Consider the following 23212-nt stretch of genomic DNA (forward strand, 5'->3'; position numbering starts at 1 on the left):
TTTGGTACTTTTTTTTCTTCTTTTTTTTCCTGAGGCTTTTCGTCATGTCCAAAGAGAGTTTTTTTTTTTTTTGATTAACAGCATGTTTTTTAGTTTGTCATCAAATATGGAGCCTGTAGAAAAGCTTATAGAAGCACAAAGACGCATCCTTTAACGAATTGTCAAAAGTTTCTTTATACACGATTATTACATGTATAAACATACAAAACATGAGATGAAGTGTCAATAAAGATTAAATATAAAATATAAATAAAATCTGGAGTGTCACAAAGGCACTTGAATGTACATGTCACACATGTAGCTTTTTGCATTGTCTTACAAGACGAGATGCAGTGTCTTTTCATGTCCACTTTTAAGATTAAAATATATTTCTAAAAATCTACAGTAACGGATACGGAGAACAAAATGCTTGTAAAATTTTCTTACACTGAAGTGCAAAACTGCTAAATAAAAATCTTGCCTTCAGAGTGGTGGTGAACAATATTTTCTTGCTATTAAAACTATTTGATTGGTCAGCAGTAAGGAAATCATGTAAGATTACTAATTGTGTACAGGTTGCATGTTCTTTCATCCAGCCATTATTGTCCCTTTTATTTGTTTACTTTGGCTGAAACGAACAAACACCACAACCTACTTGGGCAACTGTACTGTTTTTCTCCCTAAACCCTCTCGTAAAAGCTTTAATTAGTGTCTGAAAGGGAGTCTGGAATTTTCAGGGAATTTTAGGTCAAGTATATGTGGCAATATGTTTGTAAACACATTGTCCTCTTGCGTGATTCTTCACATAACTGACGGTCTATGAAGAGAACTAAGAATCCACTAGAGCTTATAGAATTTTCTTAATTGATTTGTTATTTACCTGTGCAACAACATTAGCCTGTTAGCTATTCACATTCATGTTCTTTCACCATGGATGCTATGGCACAAGGCAGAACAGACACTTTCTTCCCTAATTGTTTTGTGTATTTAATTAGGTGCCATATTTACAGGTTTCCATCAACTACATCGTTCTGTAACCTTACAAATAGCTTTGGAGGCGGCAGCGATCTTTATCTTCTGGCAGGAAGGCCTTTTTCTCATTCTTCCTCAGAGCTGCATAGTGTTACTCTGCCCATGGAGATGGCGAGTAAACCGGAGTAAAAACGTACATCTTCAAATTTAACAGGCAAACCATTTTCATTTGTGGGGAAGTGTGTGATTCAAGTGTCTGGTGTTTTTCCCTTGTGAAGCACCAGCTGTGTTATTGGGTTGTCTCTCTGTATGTTCTGCACTGAGAACTGAGAAATGGAGAGTCTGCAGATTATTTGCTTTCACCACAAGGAGGCGCAAGAAGACAGTCGATGTGTAAAGTCTTACAAGAGCCCAGCTTCCCGGCACATGTAGTAAAACTGGCCTCTTTTTGCAATAAGGTTATTGGGCGAATCCATTTCGACGATATGTCCTTTATCCATAACAATCACCCTGAGAAAACAAAAATAAGGTAACGTTTAAACATTAACAAATTAATGTGTAATAGGCAAATCAAGTAACGAGGTTCCCAAACTGTAGCGACGTCCGCTAAATAGCGCTAAGTTTACCTGTTTGGTCACGTTAGTATTAATAAAACATTACATGATAGATAATATGGTCATTTGGGCAATTTTAATAAACATTTGGGTGTCAGATAAGAGTTTAATTTCATAAATTACACAAGCTGACTGTAGAGTTCATTAGAATTGAGTCGCACAAATGAATGAAAGACTTTCTCGACTCGTAAGTAGCTATATCACAAAACTCATCTCCTAATAATGCGGTGACATTAATGAAAGTTCAGCCAAATTTGTCAATAGTGTAGCAATGTATGAAGCACTGTTGAGAGATAATTGCGTCACCAACTTAGGTTTTAATAATTTGTCCACATGTGAAATTCCCAATTGCACGGATTCCTATTGAAATGACTGGATTTCACACAATGGTACAACGGTAAATGTGGTTGTTTTGGACCCCTCAAACAAACAGAACAATGTTTGTGAATGCCACAGAGAACAATTTGGGAACCACTGTTCAATGGCTTTGTGAAATGACATACTTTGTGTAATCCATTATGGTATTGAGGCGGTGCGCGATGGTAAGAACAGCACAGTCCTCAAACTGGCTGCGGATGGTAGACTGGATCAGGGTGTCTGTCTCCAGGTCCAATGCAGCTGTGGCCTCATCCAGCACCAACATTTTTGTCTTTCGGAGAAGAGCTCTTGCTAGACAAACCAGCTGCCTCTGACCAAGACTGCATGAAGAGAACCATTCACCATTGTTAATCCAAAGTCTCTACTGATTAAAATGTCATGGCTGCAATTTGCAGGCCACTGGTGAACATGAAATAAATAGACTTTAAACCACTTTTTGGTTATTTAAAATCATGAAAGAATAGAACTCTTGGATGCACTTACCTGAGATTTTCTCCTCCTTCTGAACACTCATGATTGAGTTTATCTGGCAGTTCAGACACAAAATTTTTAAGGTGAGCCAGTTCCAAGGCATTCCACACTTCCTCGTCAGTATAGGCATCGAAGGGGTCAAGGTTCATACGGAGAGATCCTGAAAACAGCACTGGGTCCTGGAAAGATATTAAAATTGCAAAACAGATTCGTGAGGAGTTCATAATAATTTGAAAAAGCCATGACGTGAAGAAGAAATTATAGAGTAATTTTGGTTCCAAGTGGAGTATCTCAGTTGTACACACTTGTGGAATGATGGTGATGCGGGATCTTAGATCGTGAAGCCCGATCTCTGCAATGTTGATTCCATCGATGTAGATCTGTCCTTTTGCTGCTTCCAAGATCCGGAAAATTCCAAGAGCCAAAGATGATTTTCCTGCACCGGTTCTTCCCACAATACCAATCTGAAAGGATAAGGAACCAGAGAGTAAGCCTGCGGGAACGTTTTCAACATAGCTTGACTTCCAGACAAAGAAATTATGGGACTATTATGCAGGAACACTTTGCATTACCACAATCCCACCAAATGTTTGTGAAGCATAATTACAGCAATGTACTTTGAACTTTCACCATATATCCTTGTTAGAAGAATAAAATGGTTGTATTACTTTATCTTTGCGAGTAATTGATGACATTTTTGGGTGAGCTACTCCCTCAAGGTCTACAAGAATCTAACCTTGTTCAAGAGAAATGAGGCGAGGTATATATCATCCATAAAAATAGACAGCAATAATATTTTAGAGTAAATGCTGATGTAGAATACTTCAAAGTCTTCACTTGTACCTTCTCCCGCTCTTTGATGTGAACAGAGATGCCCTTCAGGGCCAACTCCAGGCCTTTACGGTACTGAAGGCCATAATCATGAAATTCTATGGTCCCTTTTTGAGGCCAAGATGGCGGTAAAGAACTTCCCTCTATGCACCAAGCTGCCTGTAAATAATGATATAGACAGTAAAAAATAGGGTTGCAAAGGGGTGGAAAATTTCCGGTAAATTTCTGGAAAGTTTCCAAAAATCCCTGGAATATTCAAAAAATAAATAAAAAATCCTGGAAAGTTTCCAAAATTTCTGGCATGTTTCCGAAATTTACTGGAAATTTTCCACCTTTTTGCAACCCTAGTAAAAATGCTTGCTATTACTGACCAACAAAGAAAAAAATGATTTACAACTGGAAATAAAGGTTGATAAAATTAACTATTAAAAAATTTATAGATTGAATTATGCTATACAGCCACACTCACTTCTTTTGGAGTGTCTGCATACTCTTTCACTCTCTCAACTGATACAATGTTGTTCTCTACATCCGTCCATGATCTTACAATCCAGCTCAGGAAACCCGTTACCTAAAAAAAACAGCAAACAAAAATGTAAACTAGATTAATAAAAAAAACAGTCAATAAGGATGGGATGGGATTTGTCTGATCTAACACAGACAAATAAATAATGTTTGCATTTTCTTCTCTGAATGTTAATTTGAAAAAGGCTGACCACAAATGAAAGCAACACCACAGGAGATCTTGTGCAAGAGTTAAAAGCTTTTTTGGTTTGAGGATGAACATTGCAAGAGCGAGATTGCCACATGAAATATATCTGGTAGCTCTTGTAATATTTATATTAGTAATGTCAGATCCTACATAGAGGCATTTGAAATGATTCACACCTGAAGTGAATGAGACACGGCCAGACCGACCATCCCAGGGCTCAGGGTTCCTTTTGACATCACAGAGAGAATAGAAGCAGCAAGGACAATGCCATTACCCAGAAACTCCAAATTCACACCCAGCCACCTGCACAAGAAGACATCCCAGAACTAAGTTAATATCAATATCAAGCAATCGATATCTATGTTACAGGACGCCCAAAACATTGACACTTGGCATCGACAAGCAGTGTTTTTTAAATGGCTGTTCCAGTCCATTGCACCCACCTAGTTGTTTTTGAATACAAGAACGCTTATAGTTTGTGATATTTTTTCTGAAAGTAGATGTTATTGCGATTGTAAAACTGAATTTTGAGCAGTGTCTCACCTTGTGGCTACAAAACGGGGAAAGTAAGCCGTTTGGTTGTGATCCACCTTGTGATTGACACCCATGATGAAGCGTGACTGCTCATTGAATGCCCGGATGACACTGGCACCCTGCACTGTCTCGTTTAAATGCGTGTAGATGGGAGAGCGACTCACTGACTCCAACCGACGCAGCTGGCAGGATGTGGCCACGTAGAAACTCTTTGAGGTTGAAAAGAGTGAGAGAGAGATTATAGTCAAAACCGTAATGATTTCAATCATTGCTTCTGAATTCCGGTATCGTTGGCTCAGCAGAGGGGTTCTAGAGCGTTCTAGCAAATTAGCCTTCTTTCCTTAACCCCATAAATGCAGATTCAGGCATACCTGTATGAAACCATAGAGGAATGCCATAGGAAGGATGATAACGGCTGCGAAAGGAGTGGCCATCAGCACGATGATACAGACTTCCATCAGTTTGAAGAAGTAACCTAGCATCATTTTCAGCCCATCAGGGATCATATTGTCTATGGCATCTATCTCTTTAGCAAAACGATTGAGGAGGTTGCCACTGGGAGTGGACTCGAAGAACGACATAGGGGAGTGAAGCACGTTGTTTAGAAGTTCTAAGTGAAGATGGCGGGAGGCGATGATGCACCCTAACGAGATGGCCACCGTGGTACCAAATATGGCAATTCCTAAAACAAAAGAAATTCAAATCAGTTTAGTTTACTTGAATCATAACTTGAGCTGTTGAGGTAAAACACTTAAGACTCTGCTGACCTTGAGCGAAGCCGAGAGCTCCATAGACTCCCAGTTTCAGATCCGTGTTTAATTGAGTGCCGTTGATGACAGGCTGATCAGCCCACAAGCTTAACCAGTAATTATAAGACAGAGATGCTGCTTGTTGGAAGGCATACAGGAATACAATGGAAACTATCAAAGGCAAACCAATAGTGTGGAAGTATTCAATGTACATCTCAAGTTTGACCTATTGGGACAGAGGGAAAATTGAGATCATAAGCCAAACGTATGTGGTTAATAGAAAGAAAATGTCGTCAAGTTTTAGGATAAATGTTCTTACTCTGCCAATCCGTGCTTTATCAACCTTAGTCAGTTTGCCCAGGTCTTCTTGGATGTGGTCCTCATCAGAATCGGGCAGTGGCTCAAATGTAATACTGTTGGTGTCACCACTAAAAGACAGTTTGAATCAATCTTTATGCTTCTCATTTAGTGAATAACTTAACCAGTGCTAAGTGCTGCAGAGTCTAAATATCCGGAAATGAACTAGCATTTTTGCACTTTTGGTTCAATCATCCATAAGTCAATATTTATTTAGATGCCTGAAATGAGGTCTGTGGTTAAAATGGCTCAAGATATTTTCAGGTTTAGAAAAGAAAAGTGAAGTGGCGTCCCATACTCAGAATATGTGCTCTGCATTTAACCTATCCAAGTGCACACACAGCAGTGAACACACAACCGGAGCAGTGGGAAGCCAATGCTGCGGTGCCCGGGGAGCAGTTGGGGGTTCGGTGCCTTGCTCAAGGGTCTCACCTCAGTCGTGGTATTGAAGGTGGAGAGAGCGCTGGTTATTCACTCTCCCCGCCTACAATCCCTGCTGGACCTGAGACTCGAACACGTGACCTTCGGGTTACAAGTCTGACTCTCTAACCATTAGGCCACGACTCAAGATTATCATGATTACCAAAATGGTTATCAATTATACACTTTCAATGCAACACTCATTGGAATTATACTGATATTAGCCACCCAGCTTTAACTGCAGTCATTCTGTACCACAATATCTGTGCCATTTCCTGTTTAAAGTCATATTCAGTAGCACTGAATAAGCAAATGTAAAATCTCATACCTGATAAGCTGCTCTTGGGACAGATCCCTGGAAAATGGCATGTATTCAGTAACACTCAATCTTACAGACAGTCTTCTGGAGCCTGAAAATGTATTGATTCAACATAAAATGATCAATAATACTGAATAATAATATGTTTTTTCACATTAAAACAACATTTGGATCTGACATATCCCTTCTGAGAAGATCAGCTTGAACCGCTATGAAGTTTCATATTAGTTCTGGTTGGTTTATGCTGAATGGAGACTGGTGGAGCTTATAGTGTAACACTCATTTAAGCAGGGCAACACCATAAAAACATGCTGTGCACCAGACAACATTGCTAGTGACACTTGATTCCCTGGTGGGGGACACCAGCATCCACAATAACTGCAGTGCATATATCTTTTCAGCTAATATAAATGCCTGAACACACACCACAGTAATATTACCTCTCTGGGAAGCCTCCGAAAAGCACTCTTTTCTGTCAGAGCTCGCAAAGGTGTGGATGAAATCAGCAAAAGCACCATTCCGGTTCAGAAGTTCTTGATAGGAACCTCGCTCACTGATCTCCCCGTCCACCAGAACCAGTATCAAATCCGCCTGAGGAAGGAAGCTCATTCCATGGGTCACCAAAACCCGTGTCTTTGAAAAAAAGAAGAAATGTTGAATGTTAGATGTTGGAAATGCTGAGGAGATAGAAAATTACCCCCCATTCCATCTGTAGGGTAAACACTACAGTGATAGTCACCTTGTCTCTCAGTATGCCTCTGGGTCCAATGACTTTGTTGAAGATGTGCTGACCAACATGTGCATCCACCGCAGACAGGGGGTCATCAAGCAGGTACGCGTCAGCTTTCCTGTAAACAGCACGTGCCAGGCTCACCCTCTGTTTCTGTCCTCCAGACAAATTTAAACCCTGGCAAAAAACAATGCAAAACTATATTTATTTAGATGTATATCAAGATTTATATATAGATCCATGCTCAGCTCATGGATGCTTATTTATCCTATTGAATCTGAATCATGGAAGTTTAGCTCATACAAGCTCAGTCCTCTACTTTGGGTGAAGTACGATGGTCTCACCTTCTCTCCTATCTCAGTGGTGTCTCCTGCAGGCAGATTGTCCAGATCTGGCAACAGGGCACAGGCTTCCAGCACCCGCTGATACCAGCTTTCCTTTTTTTCCCGTCCAAACAGAATGTTGTCCTGCAGACTGGCATTTTGGATCCAAGCTTGCTGGGGAACGTAGGCACTTGAGCCCTATATTGACAGGAGCAAGAAATGCTAAGAAGACAATCAACTGTAAGGATGAACTATTTTGCTCTTTGAAATTTGATTAGTGGCCTTGAAATAGTGCAGAATATGAAATAATCTTGACTTTTTTTGAATTGCTAAAACGTTTTGTTTATTTCCAAATTTAAATTGGATTTTCAGTGTGGTTTCAGACTATTGTACCTCATGAATTTTATAATTCTAGATTACATATGAATTTATATTACATGTGAGTCTACTCTGAAAGACAGGGCTCTCATTATGGTCACTTTCTGTATAATCATAACATGCAATTCAAAATCATATTTCATATATACAATGAGCATTATGGTTGATTAATCTAAGTACCTTGACTGAGACTGCCCCGCTTCTTTTTTCAGTCTCCCCAAGCATGGCAGAAAGCAGCGAGGATTTCCCACTGCCAACATGGCCGACAACAGCAACCAGTGAACCACAGGGAACTCTAACGCTGATCCTGCTCCAACACACAGAGTAAGTGAGGGGGATGTTGCTTAAACTTGGACACTTATTGCCTGATTGTGTATTCAGGAGTCTTGTCGAAACTTTCTGGATAATGATACCTTTTTAGACATGGGGGGCCATCCTTAGACCAGCTGAAGGTTCCATTCTCAAACACTACACCATCCACATCTGACAAGCAAAGAGGAACAATCAAAGAGCAAAAGTAAATCATGTAATATCATGCCTTAATCACTTACCATAACATGCAATTTATGAAGGCAGACTATCAACACAAACACAAATTGTTCTTGAGAAAAGTGCCGTTGAAATTACAGAGATCGCTTCTGGGAAACTAGATTTCTTCTGCAGCTTGTGTAATTATAGACTCACTTTAATTACACAGTCTAATTAGCTTTATCTTCACAATAACAGTTTTCACAAGCTATCTTGAACAGTTTTGATGAATGCCGCCCACCACTGTCCCCCAATCAAATTTCTTTGTATAATAACTGCTAATCTGTATGTTTGAGCGTTGTTCATGGCAATATACTGATGGTACTTTAATAATTTTGTTATACCAACATGTCTTTTTATGTTTCAAAAAAGGACTTTGAATACAGGAAGACATGTTGCATTGTAAAAAAATAAATAAATAATAAAATAATACAAAATATTTTAAAGTTATATAAAAGTTATATGTTGACTAACAAGTACATATAAATGTAACTTTGATAGCAGAGTAAATTAAAATATTTAATTTAATACTGTAATACTGTAGCTGTGTTTATTTTGTAACAAGGCTAATCATTTTTAAATGAACTGTTGTTTTTGTGCAAGGTCTGTGATGATCTACAAGTAAAATTAAATAAATAAATACACAAATAAAATTTAAAAAAATGTTATGTAGTAGGCTACACTGTATTCACTTGCAGGCGATCCAGTGTGTTTTCAGAGATCTCTAATTGTTTTTGCCAGTGTGAGGAAGTGAGACATCACTACCATCTAACTGTGAAATTTAGAAGCTGTTTTCAAACTGTTGTTAATCTCGCTCTCACTCATATTTTTACTGACAGACGGAAGTGAGGGGAAGAGGGAATGTCTCACAGGGTACAGACAACATTCAGTCTGTTTTTAGCCTTACTCATCTATTGCACAATAATGCTTGTCAACAAGTGATCTCTCACCAGATTTAAAGGATTCCCTTGTCACATTGTCTGGTTTGAGTTCATCTTGACAAAGAAATTTCCCCAGACGCTTTAAAGAGACAAGAGCCTGCAACACAAGAATAATTTGTACATTTAAATTAAGTACAAAATAATTAAATACAGACACCATCAGTAAATAATCAGGGCAGAATATAATGGTGTTCGGGTTCATGTAATTCTCACCTGCATGGTTGTGCTCATGGCGAAAGGAAGTTGGCTTAGGGGAGTTTTCAGTATGTTGATGAGAGCCATTGATACAAAGATTTTCTGAGCATCCAGAACATTCTTATCATCAATGAGCACATAGACACCAAACATGGCAAAAGCAATCTGGCAAAGAATGGAAATCAAAGTTAAAAAAACACAAACAAAAAAAAAACAATATGACATCCTGACCTAGTGGTAATACATGTTTGCAATCATTAGTTTTATGTAATGTAAATTTAGGTTTAGTTCTTTCCCAAAAATGTGTCCTGAAGCATTACTTAAGAATGTTTTTTTTTTCTCACCAGGAAAGATGAGGAGTTGAAAGAGGCAATAGACACAGAGTATAAGATCTGTGATTTCTTCAGAGTTTTAAGCTCCTTCTCTCTATATCCCAGGACCTGCTCCAGAAAAGCCTTTTCCCAGGCGTAGAACTTCAAAATCTTGATACCATTCAGAATCTCATTCATTAACTTGACCCGTCCATCCATGTACTTCATTTGTATCTCCTGTGGAATGACCAGAAAACAGGAAAGTTATTAAACATCACAAGTTTTGTCACAAAACCACTAAATAAATATTTGAAATATGTAAATTTCAATGTATTTAAATATTTGACAAAAAGCTGCATAGTTGGTTACCAGCATATATTTTGTTTTGGGATACTGATTTTCTGATGTTCCTACAAGGCTTCTTGACTAACTGAACCAGAAAAAAACTTTCTTGGTCAACCACCATTACCATTAACCATCTTAACCATGCTATGATTTGTTGATGAACAGGATGGTTATGCTGGTCCACCAATTAGACCAGCATCACAACAATATGAGCAGGTCTTTTCAGCAGGATGACCTCACACCAGAATGATTGATACTGAAGAAGGCAATAAATTCCTAACTGCATGTTAAGATATTCTAGAACACAATAGCTAGGAGCTGAGAGATTGACTCAATCAAAGTGGCATGCCAAATGTCTGTTGTTTTCTAAAAAGAAAATTGAAGTTTTATTGCCATTTGCAAGCATTGTGGTTACTTTGCTTGGGAGGAAGCATGGGGAACTTCAAAGGAACAAGAGAAGCTTGAATCCAACCCGCACACCCACGCTCTGCTCACTTCACTATCTAAACCAGCTGTGGACCCTTCACGCTGACTTTCTTTAGCACTCATTCACAGCGCTCCTCTACGGTCTCATGGCTCAGAAAGAGTTTTAGTGGGTGAGATAAACAACTCATTTTCATGTCCTTTAATGAGAATCTCGTTCAGTTATTATTCAAATATTAAAAATAAATGTACTTGCCTCCAAGGACTAAAATACTTGGCACTGCCGTAGCTTGCAATACAACATATTTAGAAAAAATCTTTGAGGTATGGAAATTGCAGTATGTTGTATTGTAGAATAACCTCTTATATCATGACCTCAAAAAGCAGATGAGTGGTAACACATGAATAATGGATGAGTTACAACATTACAGTACCTGGAGTTTGCTTCTCTTCCTTGCAATGAATCCGTTCAGAGGGAAAATGAAGATCACAGTGGCAATGCCTGCTAGAGCAGATGGTCCTAAATGCTGAAATAAGTCAAACAAGACATGTCTCATTTATTTCTCTTGGAAAGCTAAAACAGCTATTCAGCCAGTATCCCCAAAAGAAATTCAGGTTTTACTCATATTACTAGAATGGAGATAGTTTACTGTAGTTGAATAAAAAAAATAAGCAAATATACGTGCCCTCACCTGCCAAAGAAAGAAGAGACATAGTGTGATCTCAATGGGTGCTAACCACACTGCATTGAAATACACCACAAAGTCCATCAGCTTCTGGGTATCAGCAGAGACCAGATTGACAATCTCCCCAACTGTGCATGTTCTGCGTGCTGCGCTGTTCACGACAAGAGACTGAGGAAAAACAAGATGGAGAAAATAAAGAAGAGAAAAGGACTGATTAAAAAATTGCACTGACTCCCTTTCATAAGGGCATTTGAATTAACTTGAACTGGTCAAGACCTACAAGAAGCTGAATTGTAATGATAAGAATTGAGTTGAATGAACAAATTCAACAAACATTGTATTACCAGACCTTTCACTAGTTCATAACATGGGCGAAAACTTGTTAAACTTTACTTTCGGCCCATTTTGAAGAAAATTAGAGAATTCTAGGAATTTACATGGTCCATAAAATGTTGGTTTTTTATTTTAATTTTATTTTATGCCCCTGAAACCATTTCTGTACATACTTCCCTCCCTCAGAAATCACAGAATCATATGCTCTAAAAAGGTTTTTGTGCAGGTGAGATGGCCCACCTTTCTGTAGACCAGACCCATGACAGCTGTTTTAACCCTCATGCCCACAGTAAAGCAGGTGTATGTGTACTGGTGGTTGAAGATGGACTGCAGGCAGGACAGGAGGAACATAAGAGAGGCGTAGAAATAGCCCTTCCACAGCGGAGCGTCCTCGTCCTTCATAAAGCCTAACAACAGACTTTAAAAAAAAGAGAGAAAAGGGTTTGAATGCAGGCACTATATAGTACGAAGAAATTTGCTGATTTCTGATGTAACTAAGCATTTGGCTAGATTCCTCTGTAACAGACCACATCCAATCATTGTGGTTAGGCTCAAGGTTAACAGTAGCGCTTAAACCCACAGCTTTCTTTGAAAATGAAGAATGGTGGATTTGTTGGGCCTAACAAGAGGTAGCATGTTCAACTGGAAAAATGTTTTTCTGAATGCTAACCAAATGCTACAAAATCCACGTTGGTTACTCTGAGGGCAGAAGACCTTGAATGTTTCCACAGTTCCCACCAAAGTCCACCTTTTTTTGACAGTGGATCCCAGTACAATACATGTACTTGCTACAGTTTGGATCTCCCTGTTCGCTGGGAGCTGACTGAACCTCCCATTTAGCTGGCTGCTTGCCTATATAACCACAACCTCGACAGTGTTCCTCTACCCTCCCCGAAGCTAACACGTCTACGGCGGACAGAATGCTGTGGTCATCTCTCGCTCTCTCAAGCTTTCAGACTTCAAGCCATAATTGCTTCTCTGTGGGCATAAACAGCATGATCTCTGTCTGTCTGGCATGGCGTCTCTGACTCAAGCACCTGCTGCACACTGCCACTTCCTGTTTTCATCCCAAGATATTGTGAACTGTTAGATGTCTCTTCTAAAAATATTTTGATAACCTAGCAAGCTGTCTTTAAAAGCACAGAGGGGCCATCTGTGTTTATTTGAAGGCAGAACTTCTCATAAACACAACCCAAAGCCTAACTTATCCTAGATATACCAAAAGCCCAAAGTTTATGAACTTAAACTAAGGACTGGGCCAAGATGACTCATTAAATCTGCTTTGACTTTCTCACCTTAGAACCTGTGGAACTGAAAACATGAAGGCGTCGTGGACCATGAGGCACAGCGTCCCCGTTAGGAAGTAGGGTCCAAAGCTACGTGCGAGTGTCCGTAAGAGACAGAATCCCGAACTCTGCTCCTTCTGAATCTTCCTGAGAAACTGGGCCTGCTCAGGTAGTCGAGATCCCAAGGCAATACTGGTGCTTAGGTGGTTCTCCTGCCTGTAGATGGAGAAGAGGCAAACGGACATGTGCATAAGGAATTGGTGCTAAAGCCTAAATGCAGTTGTGAAGCTTTTTAATACCTCTTTGTAAGTTGTAATTGAAAACAGAATAACATTAAAACATCCTGTGCCACAACGCAAGTTTCCAGAAATTGTAAACTGCATGGGACCTCTGACATGTGAGGCCTTAAAAGAGGATTTCAGAGGACTTGAAAACACTGTATGTTTAAAACAGAAAAGTGTTAACAAGCCAACCAATTGACACAATCCTCCTGTCTCTACCGTGTATGCAGCAGGGCTCCTTTTGACTCATTTTAGGTCTGTCTCTTTTGTGGGCATCTTTCAGATGGAAATGTGATTGCATTGATCAAAGCAACATGAAGATCCACAGCAACATCGACAAACAATATAAATGTACATGTTTTTCAGAATGTCACGTGTAGGAAAAACTTGTCTGTTATTTAAATGAAACTTACTGCTGTAACTTGGTGCGCTCCGCTGTCCATTCTTCTTCCAGGTCAGATATTATTTTCTCAGATGTATCCTCTTCCCTCAGACTCCACAGATCTTCTGCTTGCAGAGGAGAACGGTATCCCTTGAAAAGCAACCTGGAAGCACACACAACACAAACTGCATTACCTTCACTGGACCAACAAGTATTTCAAAGAGTTAGAATTAGAAATGGTATTCAAAATCATTTAATTCCCTACCCGCTGAACCACCAGAAGAGGATCTTGGACAAGAATGATGCATCTTGAACAGGACATGCATTCTGAGAAAAGAACAAGAACAAGTTGGCTACAAATACACTATATGGCCAAAATGTACAGAATGTGTATAAGTGTTTAAATAAATAAAATGCCTATGTTCTTACAAACTCTGAAACAATAGACCAACTAGAAATACCATTGGGTCCCATCTTCCCATAGCTATTTGGCTATAATTTTTGTTTTATTTATTTATTGCCATGGTACCATTAACATTAAAATGTATTGTCCAATACTGATGCCTAGCAGTGTCTTCACTGGAATAACCAAACCAAACATGTTAATTAAAATATGATAGAGGTACAATTTTATAATCAATTACAACAAGGATTGTTGAAAACAGTTCTAACATTATACACATAAATAACCAGGTGTGTAACTGTCAACAGTCAGTTTTAGAAAGAAGAGTTTCACAGTTTTGCTTTCTTGGAAGGAGAAAGGAGTGGTTAGAAATTATATTTGGCAACAGTGAACTCAGAGTAAACAGAGAAACAGTGTGAAAGTGTCTGTGAGTAAGAGTGGTAGACCTCTATCTGTGTGTGTGCATGCCTTATGTGCCACTCTAACACACTTCCACTCACTGCTGACCTCAGTGCTGCCCTCTTGCTCATACAGCCATCCACCCAAACACTCGCTCTCTCTCCCGCCTCCTCACCGGAGGTCTCACTCTTCAGGATGCTGTGAATAACCCTACACAGGAAGTGACTGAGCCAGGATGGGATCAAAGGGTGTGGCACCAACTTCTGTGGCTAGAACCTCATCACAAACACACTAATTCCTCTCTGAGCTTGTTTCCTTGTTTTCCTCTGGAGGAGAACAGTCAGATGGACCACTATCTCACGAGATGTCTGGAGATTACGTTGTGTGTTGCTCTGCTCTGTGTAATTTGCATACATAACAACCAAACAGTGGGCAGAATGAGTCAAGAATTTAGTTTAAAAAAAGGATATATCATTATCCAGGAAGGAGGACCACAGAGTGTCCATGTTGATGAGTCAAGCTGACTGCCGAAAAACATCTTTTTTATCCAATAGCTAATATCTAAGTGCTGCATACTTGTGGGAGACAGTAGTTGAGTATCCTACCACCATTACCATAATTCACTTCAAAATGGCGGGGTTGGGTTCTATATTACACAAAGACACTAGTAAACAACAGAAATTCACCACAGGATTGTTTGTGATGGATTATTTTAGCTGATGAAGAGTTTGCTCCATTCGTACCTTGAGGACGGCTTTGCCTGAGGGTGCCCGGTCTGCAAAACAGCTGAGGAAGAGTTGCGCCAACTGCAGGGCAAAGTACGAGAAAAAGGCCAAATACCGCACAATATCCGGAGAGAGGCCCTGAAAAGCAGAGACACCAAAATCAGCAAATCACATACAGATTACAGAAAAAGAGAGCGCAAGCAGACTTTCCATTTTAAACGAGTACCACAACCAGGGATTTCCCATAATGTACTGTGATGTTATTCCAGTTCTGATCCGCAGACTTCCCAACACGCTGTTTACAAGCTGAACATTCTGTTCTTATGGAACTCTCTGGAACACACCTTGTTGATGAATATCCGAACCAAGACTACATCTCCTAATGAACCTTGAAGGGCTTGTTTACTGAAATCAAAATGTCAAGCGAGAACTCCCTCACTACTGTTTACATTTCAGTGATATCATGTCCCAAACTAAGGATTAATGTAAAAAAATATGATCTGTTGTTTATTCTGAACTCATGCAGAAATCATGCAGTGCTACAGTGCAGAGTCCCTTCTTACTTCGCCTTATGTCAGAAGACATGGGTGTGCACGAGCATTAACAACATAGTAAAGCTTATTTTGAACAGTTAAGGCAAATCATGGTGAAAACCAAACTCTTTAATGGCCTGCTTTATATAAATGAATTACGTATGAAAAGAGTCATAAAAGGTCTCAAGTCACGCTACAATCTGGAAACTCATAGATTGCTGCCGTTCAAGCCTCAGGCCACTATTTGCTGGTGAGGAGCCAAAAGTAGCTATATTTACAAAAGCTTCACATGTGCTGTTCATATGCTGCTCATGCATTTCTACACATATAGTAGATGCTATGTTTGTCTTTCTGGTGTCCTGGATATAGCGTCCTGGCTTCTGTATCTGTAGTAAATCTGTAGTAAACATCCGTTTGGCCGTGGAGACCCTTGCCAAGATAGAGGCTTTATTCTTAACCACACCACAAAATAAAAAACAAGGCCAGAGTGGTTTCGGTGGTCACAATGTAGGTCAGTCAAAATGTCTTCCCACTCTTATTCAAGCATAAAGTCAGCATGCCAGTGAGAAATATGCTTATCTGTCTTTATGTTTGACCCAGTTTTGCATGATATGGGTCAGAACTGCCTAGTCTAGTTTCTAAAACTGGTAAACCTGTTTTCTTGCTAGCGGTGTTATTGTGCTGAAAAGGACTGTGTGGCATAGAAAATCACTTAGAAACATGTACTTTGGCCTGGTACATAAAAATGTTTTGAACTTTGAAATATTTCATGCATTTGAATTTTAATTGCTTAGTTAAATAAAATAATTAGATTAACCCAAGTGAGTTGTTCACATAATTTACATCAAAAAATATTCATACTATACTTCCACATGCTGTAAGATCCAGTAGGGGTAAAAGGACACTTTCTGACATACGTTTCAAACTAACACCTACTTGGACTTCACCTGAACTCATGATATGAATGTGACAAACCATCAACACTGCTAAAAGTAGAAACTGCTGGAATGCTGAGCTGCTGTGTGTTTGTGAGAGTGTGCTGCGATGTATTTGCTTGGGCATGTGTGGATATGCATATTTGACTATGTGTGCATCTGTGTTTGTCTGTATGTTTGAGCATGAGGATGTTTTCATGTGTGCACCTGTGTTTCGTCAATATGTTAATACACCCATATGTGCAGGGTTAGTCCAGGGTTTTGTGAATGTACCGTGAAATTGAAAATCCCCAGATTTGGGGCCTGTGTCAGTTGTCATTTCTCTCACCTGATCCACAGTCAGTTGGACCTTTGCATGAAGCGGAATAAGGGAACAGACCACGCCCAACAACCAGAAGAAGAACAGGAAAACAGAGGAACGGCATCCTCGCACTCTCTCCCAATGAATCACGCACACGGCTAACACCTGTCAAACACACAGCTGTTAATAACATTGTTCTCATCTGCTAAAATCACAGCCTGTACAAAACAAGTGATAAATAACTTCAAAAAGGAGCCTAATTACAGAATGCCCTCTTCCTGATGAGTATCTACTGAATGATGCAAGTTTACTTTAAAGGTGAAGCATGTAATTTTTTCAATGCTAAAATACTTTCTCTTTTTCCTGGCTTAATCCATTTGTAGGCTCCGCCCCAAAAAAGTGTAAACACTGTGGTTCTGTTTGAGTGACCACTGGTGTGAGTTGGGGGTGGGACTGTCTGCTTGGCCGACCAATGGAAAACTGGGAAAGTGTTCTGGGAAACTTCATTACTTCATCCTTTTTGAAATTACACATTTCACCTTTCACTCTAACTCATTGTGAAAGTCTTTAAATAGATTTAATTACCCCATTTAATAGATTTAAATTACAACTATTGAGACCATGACCTTCAGAGAGAAGAAAGAGCAGAAAGCAAAATTTCATCCTGTCAAACGACTAGCCAACCAAGAAAAAAGCTATGAAAAAAAACATTGTATACATGCAGGTTGCATACAGGTTAATTCAGTCATTTGACAGATTTTGCAATGTATATGAATAAAACATGGAGCATCTGAGAACTAAATTTAAGTGGATATGGACTTTACTTTTAAAATTGTACTATGCTTTTGTATTATCCATCATTAAATTTGTTTTGTTTTTATTTCAGCAGTTTTGTCGAGGTTATATTGGGATTTCCCTGTCTACCACCACAGCTGTCTCCTCTAATAAAACAACACATGTAAAGCGTGGCCTGTGTTGATCCCACATTTCTCTTAATTACTGCGACTTTTCTTCATCCAAAAACAATTTGACATTCTCCATTTCTCAACTCGGCTCTTGTCGATCCCAAGCTTGATGTGATGTTCAGTTGTTGCTGTATCTCCTAGGTAGCGCAAAACATCCTTTGATTACGTAAAAAGCAGCCTCCTGGTGCGGTACAGATGAAGGATCAGGACTGAGCCCAAAGACGCCTCCTCAAAACCAAACCAAAGCCATATAACCTCAGATAAATGAGGTGAAACTTTTAAAAGGAACTCTTAATCACGTCCTAACGAAACACGCCTGCGGAGGTTTTTGCGCTACCTGGAAACAGAACATGTAAACCACATGTAACATCTGCATTGTTGATTTTGTGTTTAGACCTTACATCTTACGAGAATAAGCCATGACTTCTCCTCTGGACAGTGGGAGGAAGCCAAAGCTTGTAATTATACTGGAGAGTTAAGAGCGATAGAAGACAGACAGATCTGCTTCCTGCGGCTTAAATGACAGCACGCAGTGAAACTGGCAGCAGCTTATGGTGGGTAAAAAAAAAGTAGCCAAGCATTACAGCAGACTTCAGCTCCACACAAGGACATAAACCAAAAACTCAAAAACTCAATTTGGGTTGCCAAATGTAAAAATGTATGATTTCGGGGATATGTAGTGGTTATAGTCCAATCTCCACATCCTTTTCACAAGTTCGAGAACAGGTAAATGTCAAATTAAAGTAAAAATAATGATCAAATGATGAAGAGTATTTTAAAGAGTCATGGTGGACTAATGGCATACAGTCCCAGGAAAGTATGCCAGACTGCAGTAGTTTGCTGCATTTTCCACAACCTAGTACTCACAACTAACCTGAAAGAAGGGAATTTGGGCAAATTTGGTGTTCTTTTAGTGAATTAGGTGCTACAACAATCCAGACAGCGTGTGCAAATAAATTGGAAATGGGGGCGCAATTCATTCTTTGCAAATTCTCCATTTAGGTTCAGTAGAGTTGTGGCTGTTGCTTTCTAAACTGTTCATTACATAAGCCCAAATATTACACAAGAAACCCATATGTGGTAAAGAAGGTTGGGCAAGGCAACAAAGCAATATTTTCATAATTTAAAAGCAATATTTATGCACCTACTTAATAAAATCTTCAAAATAGTTATTGAGGTTTGATACCTACATTCCAGCACTTTAGCTATGACAATGCATTATTTCACTCTGTGACCAATTAAGATCACAATCTGTTGTGAAGAAAGAGGGCTTTTAAGGACAAGATCGGACTGTTTAACTCTTTGAGTGTTTTTTTCTTTGGCATTAGCCAGTGTTGACTTAGGTGTCTGAGGAGACCACAGATGGGTCATGAGTCTGGTCTGGAGCCTGACTCTGCAGGATGCAAATGGAACATGCGGACAGAAAGCGATGATGAGATTGTGTTCATTAGGCAGTGTGTAGGTGTGCCCCTAACCTAGTTCACCTCAGAGTGTCACACTCTATTACATGAAAACAGCTCCTGCTGTGTAAGGGTATAGGAGCCATTTTGCAGACATAAGCAGGTGTGTTGAGAAATGAATTATGGGAAGGAAGGCTTGTAGGAGGGGAATGAATGAAGCTTAAATCTCTAATGTACACTCGTGTATGTGGCCCCATGCATACATCTTTAAGGCTTAATATGGGATGCTGGTGTTCCCACTAGGCTTCATAACTATCACAATGTAAAGATCCACACACTGCTGCAGAATTCCCATAATTCTACTTGATGAAGATCCTCTGGATCTTGAGAAGGTTCTGCCTCCTTAATTTGCTGAAATCTCTGACATTTTGTCTAAATTTGGATGTACGTACATTCTCTCCTTTTTTAACTAGCAAGACTTCCTTGGTCAACCAGCTCTAAAAGAAAAACAACACTAATCAACCGACTTCACTAGCTAAGATTTACATGACTATTCTGGTCAACCCGCTATACTAAAACAGTCACTTTAAAACCAAGTAGGTGACCAACTCGCTGAAAAATTTGCATGGGGGTAATCTTTCAAACTCGTGCGAAATTCTTGATTGTGTGGATTCTTATTCATATCGAAATGAATGTATTTTGCCTGCAACAATTTGCTGAACATTCGTAAATGTAACCACACCTTAAGCCTGGGCAGCAATCTTTACCATGCTAAGATAAAAATCACAGATAAAACGTAGCAAGTTACGTAACAACACCAAGAAAATTGTATTGTTCCTGACATTCATTTGATGAAAACAAAAGATTGGGGCTCATTTTTCATTAATAAACGGTTCTACACAACTTTTTATGTTGGCTTCTGCCTGTACTGCTACATATTTCTATAGAACCTAGAGGTTACATTACCACGGTGAGACTGCGTATGACAGGGCTGAGCAAGAAGACAAGGTGTTGCTGGATTTCCTGTCTTCGTTCCAACAGGATGTAGAAGAATTCCACAAAACCAAAGGATGCCAAGAAGAACCCCAGCAACTGTAAAAGAGCAAAGAGGAATACAATTCATATCAGGGTGAGAACTGAGTCACTCTCCCGGAAGCTCCGGTGGTCAGTGACTGTAGAGAAGAGGTGCGATTTACATTATGATAAGACTGGATAGGAATCTGTGTGACTCTGAACAAACGGAGGAACAACTGTATTTCAAACAAAAGATTTTTAGAGCGGAAGAGTGAAAAGTGACATCACAGCTCACCAGAGTGCTAACCGCACTCACACTGCAAACTGTGGTTACACACATCACTCTCTCTTTTACTGTCTTCCTTGGCTACTAAAGTGTGAACTCGACCCCTCAGTCTACCCAGACCACCACGTTCACTTTGTTTTAACACTGGTTTGAGTTTTATAGCCCACAAAGCTGGTACGTTTGAGACCCGAACAGGCTTGTATAACATTAACAGGTCTTAGCGGTCTGTCTCACCAGCTTGGCACTGCAGAGTGAAGAGAGGGGCAGCCGACCTCGGCCATGGCAGTACAGATGAAGGCAGTAGAACGGAGAGAGGACCCACAAGTAGATGCACGGAGCCCACACCAGGACTGTGTTCTGGAAGCAGTTGCTCAGTTCAGGGTTATGCGTGTACCATGTCTGGTTCCAGTCCTGGAGATGAAGGAGAGGGTGTGCTTAACTTTTCAACCAGTTATATTATAATTGACAGTCTTCATTCTTTCATTGGATCAACATTTTCTTGATCCCAATCCAGTCCACACAGAAACCAGATATGTCCTGAATGTTCCAAAACATCTCAAATAAGGTTATCATTTTGAACATTTTGAGCTTTCTTTTACCATATTGGTCAATTTTTGCTTCTTACTGTTTATCTTGGCCAAGCTCATCACTGACTTTCTCTTACCTCTTTCTGTTACTGGGTGAGAAACAATTGAGTTTCAATTAAGTTTTGAGATTGGACTAAATCAGTGTAATTTAAGGAAAAGATCTGATAGAAATTCTGACAACTAAAGAAGCTTGTAAAATCAGTGTATTAAATTGCCATCTGCTAGTTTGTTTAAAATATTAAATGTTATGTAAAATAAATCACATTCCAAACTTTGACCACAGTGCATCATCTTAACTTAATGTGACACATTTATGAAATATTCCAACTTTAACGGAAAAGTCATAAAATGCAAGAACAGCAAAAAAACACATATATTCTGGTTCTCAGATTCTTGGAATCATATAATGTTTCCAAAGTACTTTCAATATAAATATAATTTATAAATATAATAAGCCCTTACAGGTATAAATGTAACATATACAATGTAAATTAACTGTATAGATATATTCAGTATAGATATATCAGTCTATAGATATATCAGTCAATATATATATATATATATATATATATATATATGAAAAAATCTTGAATAATATTCAAGATTTAAATTCACATAAGACGTTTGCTCACCCATAGAGGGTCAAGTCCACTTATACTGCATAAGGTATCCATTCACTCGTCTGGTCCTGAAGCTGTACCTATCCCTGCTGTGTATCCTGGTGTTTTAGACTGTTCTGTCACTCTGTGCTGTGTCTGAGTCAATCTCTCCCTTCGTCCTGGGATCTCCTACACACTCTCTTTCACTTTTGTCACTGCTTGTTTCTGAGAGTGTCTGCTTTTTGACCACCAGTCTGACAGCTGCTTAGGTGGGTGGTTATATTCACTCTCTCCTCCCAGCAGTCTTCCTTAAACTCTCTGTCTCTCCCTCCTTCTCTATTTATCTTCCTCTTTCCCCGACTCCCACGTACTTTAGGTTCTTTATCAAAACAGAACTGTGGTTTTTGCAAAGTTCTCTGACACCACCCGAAAAAAAATCCCTACCCTTAACATAGTCCTCTCCGCCTCCTATAAAACACTATCACTCTCATTTTCCCCCAAGTAGTCACCTCCATCTCGGTCCAAATGCAAAAAGTGCTGCTAGTAGCACTCCAGTGCTATTTGTTTCTTTATAGAAATGCTATATTTCACTTTTCCTGCGTGTGTGACAGAGTGAAATATATATGTCTGTATAATTATATTTGAATCTGTTTAAAAATGTTTAGAAAATGCAGACAAGTTATCTAAATGATTTTGGTTAATCTGTGATCGATTGGTTTGGCACAATAAGTATTTATATATAAATAAATAAATAAAAGTGGAACTAATTAAATGCTAACTATTTATTTAACAAATTAACTATTTGTATTGTAAAATAAGCTTCACTTTCTAGAAGCTAGACAACTTGACAAGTTGAATGCCCTCATCTATGAAAACTGAACAAAACTACAGAAGTTTAGAGAAAGAAAGAAAATGTGACCAAAACTATATTAAATTCAAGGTATATTGAGCAGATTTGTAAAATATATTTCTATTCACTATTGTACAGTAAACTATTTTGAAAGCTGTATTGGTCACCAGTCATTGTCTTTCAATGTCTCATCCGTCTTTCGGATGAGACGTTAAACCGAGGTCCTGACTCTCTGTTTGAGACATCTATGCACTGCCCGATAAAATAATTCCTAAAAGAGAACATGTACATGTTGTTTAGAATTGTTTGTGCTGGTTTATATCTATGTATCTGGTTAAAAGGAATAAGAAGTGATTTCCAGATATTTATAAAATGCCTAAATGTCTAGTTACTAATTGGTATGATTGATTATATAAAAATAGCTAAAGAGGGTACATTGTTAATAGCTTCTGTCACAATGAATGTCTGTGCAAAGAAGAAAAGACCAATGTTACTGTTTTGGAAAAGTTGTTTATTGTTAACTGTAAAAAAAAAACGATTACACATAAAGTTTGCAGTGGGGAAACATCATCTACTGTGAATGTGCTTAATCTTCTCCCCCTTTTCAGGGGTATAACACGTGTACCTGAGAAACACTTAGTAAGATCACACAACCAAGCACCACACTCTCCACCTTATTTTTACTTCCAAAGGGAATTACGATACACTTACTGCACACACTCAGTCCAGCCTGGAAT

General features: G+C 39.1%; 1 protein-coding gene across 1 annotated transcript; it reads right to left on the reverse strand.

The window, feature by feature from the left end:
- Positions 1-58: 58 nt before the first annotated feature.
- On the reverse strand, positions 59-21918 carry LOC107740582 (multidrug resistance-associated protein 1-like). Its single transcript, XM_016553047.1, has 31 exons — positions 21659-21918; positions 20674-20850; positions 20106-20231; positions 16802-16939; positions 15024-15143; positions 13744-13805; positions 13510-13641; positions 12825-13031; positions 11770-11947; positions 11203-11364; positions 10945-11037; positions 9776-9979; positions 9450-9596; positions 9246-9333; positions 8181-8250; positions 7948-8074; positions 7411-7587; positions 7076-7243; positions 6777-6969; positions 6346-6427; positions 5560-5668; positions 5259-5466; positions 4863-5173; positions 4501-4700; positions 4134-4260; positions 3715-3816; positions 3258-3404; positions 2720-2878; positions 2427-2593; positions 2069-2263; positions 59-1461 (listed from the first exon to the last, which is right to left on the reverse strand). The coding sequence occupies exons 1-31, from the start codon at positions 21698-21700 to the stop codon at positions 1353-1355; spliced, it is 4527 nt and encodes a 1508-aa protein (XP_016408533.1). The 5' UTR covers positions 21701-21918; the 3' UTR covers positions 59-1352.
- Positions 21919-23212: the final 1294 nt, after the last annotated feature.

Source organism: Sinocyclocheilus rhinocerous, unplaced genomic scaffold (assembly GCF_001515625.1).
Source record: "Sinocyclocheilus rhinocerous isolate Xijiao unplaced genomic scaffold, SAMN03320098_v1.1 scaffold1247, whole genome shotgun sequence".
In the NCBI taxonomy this organism is placed as follows: domain Eukaryota; kingdom Metazoa; phylum Chordata; class Actinopteri; order Cypriniformes; family Cyprinidae; genus Sinocyclocheilus; species Sinocyclocheilus rhinocerous.

Coding starts and splice junctions, on each gene's coding strand:
- LOC107740582 (XM_016553047.1), bottom strand. CDS start 21,700: ATGGATACCTTATGCAGTATAAGTGGACTTGACCCTCTATGG. Junction 3,817..4,133: donor CCGTGTCTCATTCACTTCAG/GTGTGAATCATT, acceptor TGTTTTTTTTAG/GTAACGGGTTTCCTGAGCTG. Junction 2,594..2,719: donor GCATCACCATCATTCCACAA/GTGTGTACAACT, acceptor ATATCTTTCCAG/GACCCAGTGCTGTTTTCAGG.